The sequence below is a fragment of the Rhinopithecus bieti genome, unplaced genomic scaffold (genome assembly GCF_001698545.2).
Source record: "Rhinopithecus bieti isolate Rb0 unplaced genomic scaffold, ASM169854v2 scaffold_2077, whole genome shotgun sequence".
Taxonomy (NCBI): Eukaryota; Metazoa; Chordata; class Mammalia; order Primates; family Cercopithecidae; genus Rhinopithecus; species Rhinopithecus bieti.
In genome coordinates, this window is record NW_016803882.1 from 959,944 (window position 1) to 972,209 (window position 12,266).

At 46.1% G+C, this 12,266-nt stretch overlaps 1 protein-coding gene across 1 annotated transcript in view; it reads right to left on the reverse strand.

The window, feature by feature from the left end:
- Positions 1–2,640: 2,640 nt before the first annotated feature.
- MBOAT4 (membrane bound ghrelin O-acyltransferase MBOAT4) overlaps positions 2,641–12,266 on the reverse strand; it is a 13,983-nt gene continuing 4,357 nt past the window's right edge. The window contains exons 2-3 of the mRNA XM_017857067.1: positions 9,494–9,718; positions 2,641–3,876 (exon numbers count right to left, since the gene is read on the reverse strand). Coding sequence (XP_017712556.1) covers positions 2,913–3,876; positions 9,494–9,718 — 1,189 coding nt within the window. The 3' untranslated portion in view covers positions 2,641–2,912. The remainder of the gene's footprint in view (positions 3,877–9,493; positions 9,719–12,266) is intronic.

Below are 12,266 nucleotides of genomic sequence, written 5' to 3' on the forward strand. Positions count from 1 at the left end.
ATTGGGCGTGTTGTTTGCCATCAGTGACATTGACCTATAACTTTCTAAGTTATCTATAACTTCTAACTTAGTATTATCTTTGTGAAGTTTTAACAATTAAAAGTGTATTAGTCTGTTCTTGTAGTGCTATAAAGAACTACCTGAGGCCAGGAGTGGTGGCTCACACCTGTAATCCCAGCACTTCAGGAGGCCAAGGTGGATGGATCACTTGAGGTCAGGAGTTCAAGAGTAGCCTGGCCAACATGGTGAAACCCCATCTCTACTAAAAATACAAAAATTAGCTGGGCATGGTGGCGTGTGCCTGTAGTCCCAGCTACTTGGGAGGCTGAGGCAGAAGAATCATTTGAACCTGGGAGGCAGAGGTTGCAATGAGCTGAGATCACACCACTGCACTCCAGCCTGGGTGACAGAGCAAGACCCTGTCTCCCACAAAAAAGAAAAAAAAGAAAAAAAAGAAAAAAAGAACTACCTGAGACTGGGTAATCAATAAAGAAAAGAAGTTTAATTGGCTCACAGTTTCACAGGCTGTACAGGAAGCATGGCTGGGGAGGCCTCAGGCAACTTAAAATCCTGGCAGAGGCCGGGCGCGGTGGCTCAAGCCTGTAATCCCAGCACTTTGGGAGGCCGAGGCGGGCGGATCACGAGGTCAGGAGATCGAGACCATCCTGGCTAACACGGTGAAACCCCGTGTCTACCAAAAAATACAAAAAACTAGCCGGGCGAGGTGGCGGGCGCCTGTAGTCCCAGCTACTCGGGAGGCTGAGGCAGGAGAATGGCGTGAACCCAGGAGGCAGAGCTTGCAGTGAGCTGAGATCTGGCCACTGCACTCCAGCTTGGGCGACAGAGCGAGACTCCGTCTCAAAAAAAAAAAAAAAAATCCTGGCAGAAGGTGAAGAGGCAGGAGGCACGCTTTACATGGCTGGAGCAGGAGGAAGAGAAAGAGCAGGAAGGTACTACACACTTTTATGAACAACCAGATCTTGTGAGAACTCACTCACTATTATGAGAACAGCAAGGGGGAAATCCACCCCCATGATTTAATCACCTCCCACCAGGCCCCTCTTCCAGCACTGGGGATTACAATTCGATGTGAGATTTGGGTGGGGACACAGACCCAAACCACATCAAAAAGCTTATTTGCAATTTTACATTTTGAAAAGGGTGAGAAGGATTGGTTTGGAATACTCAAGCTGAGATACCTGTACAATGTTTCATATGGTGGGATAGATGTCATAGATGTCACCCTAGATAAGCAGATGGTTTTACACAGTACACAAATAAAGAGGCTTTTCTTTTTTTTTTTTTTTTTGGAACAAGAATGTGTCTCTTTTAGTGAGTACTGGAGTAAAATAGAATTACTACACCAAACCCAATTTTCATCACTGCCATTGCTTAGAAGCAGGGTAAGTTTTATAAGTAAGTTAAAGTTGATTGAAGAAAAATGGTAATTACATAACAGTACAGGTGACCTGCAGATGTGGCAGTAATTTGTAAGTGCTAGTTAAATGTTATTGCTACTGCATAATTTGGAAGTCCTGATACTTTTCTCTTGTGTATTTAAATTCTAACAGGAAGAAACAGAGGGAGTTATTTAGGATATGCCAAGAAAAAAAAGAATCAAACCCACCCTCAAAGTCATATTAAAGTAGTGTTTACTTCCTGTTATTGATCTCTTTGTAAGACATGTTTATGAGTCAGCTTTGTATTTAACAATTATGCAAATAGTTATCATGTGGGTTTTTAGTTTATTAACATATCTCTGGGAATAATATCAGCCATTTATTTTAGGACAATTTTTTTCAAATTTTCAAAAAAAAATTTTTTTTTTTGAGAGAGAGTCTTGCTCTGTTGCCCAGGCTGGAGTGTGCAACCTCCACACCCCGGATTCAAGCAATTCTCCTGCCTCAGCCTCCCAAGTAGCTGGGACTATAGGCACCCGCCACCATGTCCGGCTAATTTTTGTATTTTTAGTAGAGACGGGGTTTCACCATATTGGCCAGGCTGGTCTTGAACTCCTGACTTTCTGATCTGCCCACCTTGGCCTCCCAAAGTGCTGGGATTACAGATGTTAGCCACCGCAACCGGCCCAAAAATGTTTTTTAGCGTATGGGGCCTTCCTCTGTCATCCAGGCTGGGGTGCAGTGGCACAATCACACCTCACTGCAGCCTCGAACTCCTGGACTCAAGAGATCCTTCTCAGCCTCCAGAGGAGCTAGGTCTTTAGGTGCATACATCAAGCCCACCCAAATATACATATACATACACACACACACACACACACACACACACACACACATATATATATTTTGAGACAAGGTCTTGCTCTGTTGCCCAACCTGGTCTCAAACTCCTGGCCTCAAGCAATCCTTCCACCTCAGCCTTGCAAAGTGCTGGGATTACAGGTATGAACCACTGCACCTGGCCCAAATTTTCAAATTTAGAAAATAATTTTCAAACTTAATAATGGATATGAGTCTGTAGTCCATATAACAAACCAATGTGATAATGAGTTAGGTTTTGTTTTGGTTTTGTGTTGCTAAAGTTCCCATTCCAGGATCAGGTGGGCCAGCTGAACACTCAGTTTTGGGGTGTCTATATGTAGAGCGTTTGCCATCTCATTCACAGCACCTTGTGTTTTTATGTATCACTTTACTTAATCTTTGCTTCCCCATCTAGACTGTAAACCTTGTGGGAAGAAACCACGTATTTTTCCCTTTCGTATCCTCAGTACCAGCAGAATAGCTTGCTAAAGGAGATACACAAATTCCTACTTCAAGTCACTGGGTATATTCATCTAAAACTTTAGAAAAATTTTTATTATGGAAAAGTTCAGATGTACGCATTATTGATGCATCATCTGGCACTTTCTAAACTGTTTCATGGGTGTATAAGATGAAAGCCAGGGAAAGATGTCACTTACATTTGTGCTTTCTCTTCACCAATAGCAAAAGCAGAATACAGTACACCATGGGAAAGACACTGTTGTACGAATTACAGAGCAACCAGAGAGAGGAGAGGCTCCTGACCTCCACAGCCAGCATGATGTAGGCAATGATCAACTGGGTGTGGGCCCAGGTGAGGGTTCTGTAGAACAGCCTCATGGGCCAGGATCTGATAAACTCATTGGCAAAGGAGTGAATCAGGTAGTCAGCTTCCACCATCACGGCCCAGCAAAGGAAACCAAACACCTGTCCTGGATGGAGTCCGTGCCACCAGGCAGAGAAGGCAAATGTCTGCAACAACGGCCACACCCTGCTGTGCTGGAATACAAGCCGTCGGAGCCATCGAGCTGTGCTTTGGTTCCACTTTCTTGCAAACACAGATATCCTGTGGGTTCTTTCCAGGGTCCAGATGTCCGCATCGGGGACATATCCCTCCTCTCCAGGGCTCTGACCAAGCTCAGACCCAAAGCCCGCTGCGTGGAGGAGGGAGTCATCCAGGATCCAGTGGGAGTAGTAGGTGAGCTTAAAAAGCCCAGCTGTGGTCCACACAACATAGATGCACTCAAATTGCTGGCAATCGGTCAGTCCTGCTCCTGCATCCACCATCCTGCTCACTGCCACGTTTATGCATTCTAGTCCAAGAATCTGCAGACCCCTCCAGCTCAGAGCCCAGAAAGAGTGCCTGGGATACAAAGCACTGGACCCTTGAACACAAGCCTGAAATCGCTGGAAGGAGCACAGAGAGCCTCCTAGGAGAGCAGGGAAAAAGAGCAAGTAGCTGAAATAGGGCAGTGCCTTACACACAACCTCAGACAAAGAGCTCCTGCTCCTGATGCCTCCAGATGCTGCCTCCACTTTCCCCTCACAAATGTCCAGAGAGAGGGACGTGACCCTCTGGGTCAAGAGCATGAGAGAAGAAAGAGTGATGCAGAACCTGCAAGACAATTTTTTTAAAACATAAAAACACTCTGTATTTATTCTCTTTCTATTATTCCAGTCTGTCATACATGATCTCACAGGAAATACATAGGTCTGTATAGCTAAGATTAATCTCATGACCTGCAGGACCCCACAAAAAATAAATCTTAAAATAAATCAATCTTATTTATTTTTTATAGAGATGGGGTCTTACTATGTTGCCCAGGCTGACCTCAAACTCCTGGGCTTAAGCAATCTGTCAGTCTCGGCCTCCCAAAGTGCTGGGATTACACTTTGGGAGTGTAAACTGGATTACAGGTATGAGCCACCACCCCCAGCAATATTTACAGATCTTAAATATACAGTGGAGCTTAAGTCTAGACTAATATACCCCAAACTTTTAAGAGTAGTTACCTCTAGGGAATGAGATTAGCATAAGAAGATCTTTCACTTTTTGCTTTGTTTGAATTTTTTGTAATGATCATGTGTTTTTTATAAATAAGTATATGTATATCTGTAGGAATATGTATGTATATTGCATATATATTTTGTTTGTTTTAAAGAAAAAAAGATGCACACATTTACACTCATGTTCAACTTGAGAAGCTTCCCAGGGATCTCAGAGATCCATTCCATCTTCTATCCTGAAATCTGCCATCCTGAATAGGAGAATTTGCCTGGGAAATTTTACTTTAACAGCTGAAGACTCTTGAATTAATTCAGAACCACACACTACTCCAATTTGAAAGCTGTGGGAATAAAAATGGAATCATGGCTGGGTGCAGTGGGTCATGCCTGTAATCCCATCACTTTGGGAGGCTGACATGGGTGGAACCCTTGAGCCCAGGAGCTCAAGGCTGCAGTGAGTTATGATTGCACCACTGCACTCCAGCCTAGGCATCCAAGTGAGACCCTGTCTCAAAAAAAAAGAAAAAGCAAACGAAAAAGAAAAAAAAAAACGAAATCACTTGTGTTAAAAAGCAAAACAAAACAAAACAATTCTGACAAACAGAGCCAGGGAAAGGTATGAAGAGAGGGTTCTCAATGCTTGTATGTCAGATAACAAAAACTACCACAAAAGACTGCAAAAACCACAACCTTGCACAAAAACCATTGCAACCCTACCCAAAAAAATACTTTTGTGAGGTCACCTGCCCAGCCACTGCCTGCCCAACCACAGACTGGCATCACCCTTGTCATTGATCCTGTATTCAAGGATAATGATTTCAACACAATTATATAATCCTCTTTATTTTTCTCTTAAAACACTTTCTCTTACTGGCTGAGTGTGGTGGCTCACACCTGTAATCCCAGCACTTTGGGAGGCCGAGGCAGAAGAGATCGAGACCATCCTGGCCAATACGGTGAAACCCCATCTCTACTAAAAATACAAAAATTAGCTGGGCTTTGTGGTGCGTGCCTATAGTCCCAGCTACTCGGGAGGCTGAGGCAGGAGAATCACTGGAACCTGGGAGGCAGAGGTTGCAGTGAGCTGAGATTGTGTCACTGCATGCCAGCCTGGTGACAGAGCGAGACTCCATCTCAAAAAAACCAACCAACCAACCAAACAAAAACTTTGTCTTCCTTTACCTACCTGAATACACATACTATGGCACACATATTCCCACTGTAATGCCCAATCCCTAAATACGTATCATTTTCTTTTTTTATTTTTTATTTTTGGAGACGGAGTCTCACTCTGCGGCCCAGGCTGGAGTGCAGTGGTGCAATCTCAGCCCACTGCAACCTTTGCTGCCTCCTGGGTTCAAGCGACTCTCCTGCCTCAGCCTCCTGAGTAGCTGGAATTACAGGTGCACGCCACCACGCCCAGCTAATTTTTGTATTTTTAGTAGAGACAGGGTTTCACCATGTCTGCCAGGCTGATCTTGAACTCCTGATCTCAGGTGATCCACCTGCCTTGGCCTCCCAAAGTGCTAGGATTACAGGTGTGAGCCACTGCTCTCAGCCATAAGCATTGTCTTCTTTTCCTTTCTTTTTTCTTGCTTTGTTTTTCCTGAGACATGGTCTCACTCTATCACCCAGGCTGGAGTGCAGTGGCACCATCTTGGCTCACTGCAACCACTGCCTCCCAGACTCAGGTGATCCTCCCCTCTCTCCCTCCTGAGAAGCTGGGACTACAGACATGTGCTACCACACCTAGTTAATTTCTGTGTTTTTTTTTTTTTTTTTGTAGAGACAGGATTTCGCTATGTTGGCCAGGCTGGTCTCAAACTCCTAGGCTCAAGTGATCCACCTGCCTCAGTCTCCCAAAGGGCTGGGATTATAGGTGTGAGCCACCACCCCCAGCCCCATCATTTTCTTTTAGGGAGCCTCTTTCTGTTTGTTATTTAGGGTGACATCAGGCAGGATCAAGTAAATGGGGAAATTAAACATTAGTCAGAGATGCAAATAAGAGAATGATGAGGAACATTGTGGGAAATGTTGATTATAATATTTCCAAGAAAGGCCTACAACAATTAGGATCCGAGACTTGGGAGAAATTTGCCATAGAGGAAACAAAAACTCGGTAGTGAAGAAAAGATAGGAAGGTGAAGATTTTAAATACAAACCGGGTCCTGGCTGTAAGACTTTGTCTAATGTGGGATTTGTACTAAGGAATGGATCACAGTGTGTGCTGAGCCATTAGCAATTTGAAATATGGTCTTAACCAATCACCTGAGCTCTTACTGCTTCCCCATCAAAGATTCTGCTGGCAAGATCATTGAGGAGAACAGCGAATGAAAATTAGGCTGGGTACAGTGGCTCACGCCTGTAATCCCAGCACTTTGGGAGGCTGAGGTGAGGTGGGCTGATCACTTGATCCCAAGAGTTTGAGACCAGCCTGGGCAACATGGCAAAACCCCATTTCTACAAAAAAATATGAAAAATTAGCCCTATGTGGTGGCGCATGCCTGTGGTCCCAGCTACTGAGGAGGCTGAGGTGGGAGGATTGCTTGAGCCTGGGAGGTCGAGGCTGCAGTGAGCCATGAGCATGCCACTGCACTCCAGCCTGGGCAACAGAGCAAGACCCTGTCTCAAAAAAAAAAAAAAAGGAAAGAAAATTACAATGACACACTCTACAGTCAGAAACGCTGTCCTGTGCAGAGAAAACAACAGTCTTCCAGCTGCTGCTGTCTCCATCCGTCTGTCTGAAGATTTAAGAAAAACTGACCTGCTTACTTGACTGATTCTCACTGGAAGCAAGGTAGCCTCCAAATGCCACCAAACTCTGCTCACTCTCTCTCTTTTATGGACTGAATGTGCCCCCAAAATTCCTATGCTAATGGCCTGACCCCAGTACCTCAGAATGCGGCTGTATGTGGAGTTAGGGTCTTTGAAGATGTGATTAAGGTTAAATGAGGTCATTAGGATGGCACTAATCTAATATGCACAGAGTCCTTATGAGAACAATTAGGACACCGATGCATGCACAGACAGAAGAGTGACCATCACACGGACACAGGGGGACACTGCCACCTGCAAGCCATGAGAATGGCCTCAGAAGAGCCCAGCCCTGCTGACGCCATCATCAGTGACTTTCAGCCTCCAGAACTGTGAGGAAATGAATTTCTGTTGTTTGAGTCACCCAGTCTGTGGCACCGTGTGATGGCAGCAGCCCTGCTCGACTAGCAGAGTCCCCCATTCCAGGTGTGCTCCAGCCTCCCTCACATCCAGCCAGCTCCTGTTCAACTTGCCCTCCCAGCCTCATCAGGCCCCAGCTCCCTACTGAAATCCTGATTCACTCCATCCCATTTGGTACTTCCTACACCCCACCCACCTGCCATCTTGCCTTTTTCTTAGAGCAGCCAACCTGAAGCTTTTGGTGAAAATAGTCTTTTTTTTTTTTTTTTTTTTTTTGAGACAGTGTCTCCCTCTGTCACCCAGGCTGGAGTGCAGTGATGCAATCTCCTGTCTCAGCCTCCCGAGTAGCTGGGATTCCAGGCATCCGCCACTATGCCCAGCTAATTTTTGTATTTTTAGCAGATATGGGGTTTCGCCATGTTGGCCAGGCTGGTCTTGAACTCCTGGCCTCAAGTGATCTGCCCACCTCGGCCTCCCAAAATGTTGGGATTACGGGAGTGAGCCACTGTGCCCGGCTGAAAATAGTCTTCATAGGAAAAAAAAAAAAAAATCTGGGTATAGTCAGGATGGCAAAGCAAGTGAACCAACCACAGGCTAGAATCAGATAGGTGACCACCTGGAGCATCACAGCCTCTGCACCCAGTGACCCTGAAGCCAATTGTGATCACCAGAGAGAGCCAGGAACATGAGATCTCCAGATCACAAAGCAATGTTTCCCCTCATCTCACGGATCTTGCTGATTCATGACAACACTTCTCTAGACTGTAATTAGCTCTTGATTTCTGTTTTCTAGATGGGGTGCCTACTCTTCTTCAGCAAGATGGGAACAGCTGAGTCTGAAGGAAGAGAAACACTGACACAGCAGCTGCCTCTCCCAGCAGCCACCATGGGAAGACTGACACCTGCAAGCGGAGTGTCCACTCAACCCGTGCTGAGGCTGGTAGACAGTGCTGAGTCACTTCTGGGCAGGCCTGCTCTGTGGGCTCTAGGATTCCTGCTTTGCCCTCCCTCTCAGGCACAATGACAACTACTGCTCAGTGCCAAACACTGCACCAGGTAGGCAACACGTGGCAGCGATGATTAGCCACAGAATCACATTTATATTCATTCTAATGAAACTGCCATTGCAAAACTATAACTGAGACAGTGAAAGATGTCTGACCTAACCAACTCCATCTTGCTGCTAACCTCCAAGCTGTCCTTGTTCATTCCTGGGACTCATTTTGTGGGGAACTTAGTTTATAGCTTATAGTTTAAAACAAAGACAATCACAGCCTTTTCCCAGAACAAACCCCTTCTTGCCTGGAAACTAGACTGCCTTTGCAGGACTAACAATTAGCCAAAAGATTAGAAATTATGGTTTAGGAGTCGTGCAGCTGGAGATGACAAGGTTCTGACCCTCCCCAAATTGCTCCTGGGGATAACATTACTATTCTAAGGCCTGAGATCAGTGCTTGAGATATTTTGCAGACCCTGCCCTTGATGGGTCAGCTGGCACCACCCAGATCGATAAACTGGCTCATCTGGTCTTGTGGCCCCCACCCAGGATCTGACTCAGTACAAGAAGACAGCTCCGACTCCCTATGATTTCATCTCCAACCCAACCAATCAGCACTCTCAACTCACTGGCCTCCCGCTACCCACCAAATTATCCTTAAATACTCTGATCCCCAAATGCTCGGGGAAGCTGATTATGATGACCCTGAATGCTTGGAGTAATAATAAAACTCCTGTCTCCCGCATAGCCAGTTCTCTGGGAATTACTCTTTCTCTGTTGCAATTCCCCTGTCTGTCTAGGCAGTGGAGAAGGTGAACCCATTGGGCGGTTAATTAACATTCATGACAATCTTGCAACACACTATTGTTAGCTCCATGTCTTTTTCCAGAAAAAGATATGAGTCTGAAAGAGGTAAAATGACTTGCTCAAGGTCACACTGGTCAAATGTGGAAGAATCAGGATTCCAACCCCAACACCCAGGTTCTCTCTGCTACCGCCATGGTACAAGCAAACCGCGGGAGGACTGAGCATGACCAATGAACAGGCTGCTTACCTCACGGAAGGAGGCTCATGCAGATAATACTCAGTGTAGTGCAGACCCAGGTGACACAAGGTCTGCCAGCTCATCTGAAAGCAGAAGGTCCACCTGTGGACTTGCTGCGGGGCCAGGGAATAGAGGAGAGCCACGGAGCAGACAGCAGGGGTGAAGATGAGCACGGCATAGGGACCCATGGCAGCCACAGCCAGGGCACCTCCTCCAGCCAGGAGAAAGAGGTACCTGAAAGAGAAGGGACACCCTGGGGAGAATGACTCAGAACCACACAGCAAAGGAATCACTGCAGATGTCACTCCAGGGAACCCTATCTGAGTAGGCCCCACACAACACCTACAGTAGCCGTGCTGTTAGCACTCTGGGGCCTTCCTTTTGTTCTTCAGAAGAAAACAATCACAGGAGAAAGAGCCAGGGTAAATTTGTAAACTTCCGCCTTGGAGACAAATCTTCTTAATCTTCTTCTTTTTTTGAGACAGGGTCTCTTTCTGTCACCCAGGGTGAGTACAGAGTTGCAATCATGGCCTTGACCTCCTGGGCTCCAGTGATCCTCCCACCTGGGATGGACTAAAGGTATGCACCACCATGCCTGTTAACTTTTTATTTTTTTAGAGATGGGGTCTTGGTGTGTTGCCCAGTCTCAAACGCCTGGCCTCAAGCAATCCTCCTGCCTTGGCCTCCCAAAGTGCTAGGATTACAGGCATGAGCCACATCCCTGGCCTGGAGACAAATCTCAATTCCTGCCTTAGTGGCCCTGGAACCTCTCTCTTTGATGCCCACCATTCAAGCGATTCCCACCCAAGGTATTCCACCACCTGCCCTTGACAGTCCTGGAAGTCTGGCTAGCAAGGACATCTTTGAAATCTCCTGGTACGTTGTCTGACTGAAATGTGCTGTGAACCTAGTGTAAAGGATCTCGAAGAACGTCCAAGACATCCTTTCAATACGAGTGCCTTCCTTTTCACCGGGTTGCGCTACCCGGAAGCATTCCAGAGGCTGACAGAGAAAGGAGACTCAATACTTCCCTTTGAAAAGTGAAAACTCAGAAAAATCTTTATATCCACCCTTCATCCTCACTACTGCACCTTAAGATCTTATGAGTTAGGATTTTGTTTTATTAAAGTTTATACAGTTTAGGCCAGGCACAGTGGCTCACACTTGTAATCTCAGCACTTTGGGAGTCCAAGGAGGGAAGATCACTAGAGGCCAGAGTTTGAGAGCAGCCTGGGCAATATAGCAAGATCTCATCTCTACAAAAAAAATTTTTAATAGCCATGCATGGTGGCACACCTGTAGTCCTAGCTACTCAGCATTCTGAGCGGGGAGGATCACTTGAGCCCAGGAGTTAGAGGCTACACTTGAGCCATGATCGCACCATTGCACTCCGGTTTGGGTAACAGTGCAAGATCTTGTCTCTAAAAAAACCCAAAAGGTTGTTACAGTTTATTATATCCTGTCATGAAAAATCGGCACAATCACCGCAGATGAAGTCATTGCAGAATCTTTTTTTCTTTTTTTTAGACGGAGTCTCACTCTCTTGCCTGGGCTGGAGTGCAGTGGTGCGACCTTGGCTCACTGCAACCTCTGTCTCCCGGGTTCAAGTGATCCTCCTGCCTCAGCCTCTGGAGTAGCTGGGATTACAGGCACCTGCCACTATGCCTGGCTAATTTTTGCATTTTTAGTAGAGACGGGGTTTCGCCATGTTGGCCAGGCTGCTCTTTAACTCTTGGCCTCAGTCTTAGACACTGTCTCAAACTCCTGGTACAGTGTTAGACACTGTACTTAAGGTGATCTGCCCACCTTGGCCTCCCAAAGTCCTGGGGTTATAGGCGTGAGTCACCGCGCCCGGCCATTGCAGAATCTGGACTCCTTTTTGACAGCACCAACACTGGCTTTTGGGGCCCCCTGACTTGCTTCATTCTGTCCTTGCATTCCTTTTGCTGTTTTCTTGGTGTCTTTTTCTCTCATCTGGGCTATGTCTTACAAGATTATGCTTGGGTTCACTTTTTTTTTGCATAATCCAGGGAATCATAAATCATGCCAATTATCTTGCTACAACAAAATGCGGTCAGAATCTAAATACAAAGATGATCTCCATCTTATATATCATGTCCAGGAGATCTTGTACATTTTGGCTAGTTTTTCCCAAATTTCTTTCTCAGTACTGTTGCCTTCCCAGAGTGAAGGATGACCACGACCGTATGTTTCCACCGAAGTTGTCAGTTGATTATGAACTCCTTTATCTGGATAGCTGCTGTGTCTTTCATCACAGTGGCCAATTTTCAGGTGGCCAGGGAGGAAAAGAGCAGTGTTTGTCTTGTTTTTAAGACAGGGTCCCTGTTGCCCAGGCTGGAGTGCAGTGGCACGATCATGACTCACTGCAGCCTTGACCTCCCCAGCTCAAGAAATCCTCCCACCTCAGCCTCCCTAGTAGCTGGGACTATCGGCACACACCACCATACCTGGCTAATTTTTAAAATATTTTTTGTAGATATGGAGATTTGCCGTGTTGCCCAGGCTGGTCTCGAACTCCCAGACTCATGCAATCCTCCTGCCTTGGCTTCCCAAAGTCTTGGGATTACAGGCGTGAGCCAGGGTGCCTGGCCAGTGTTTTTTTAATGTTGTAAAATACCCACATTGATGAAATGGTTTGTGAATCATGCCTCTCTCAGAAGCCAAGGAGATGTGGATCTGCAGAGGCCTGGGAAGGTTCACATTATGCACACTTGGTTCTTCCTTCTGCATTATATGGAGGCTTGTTTTTTTTTTTTTTTTT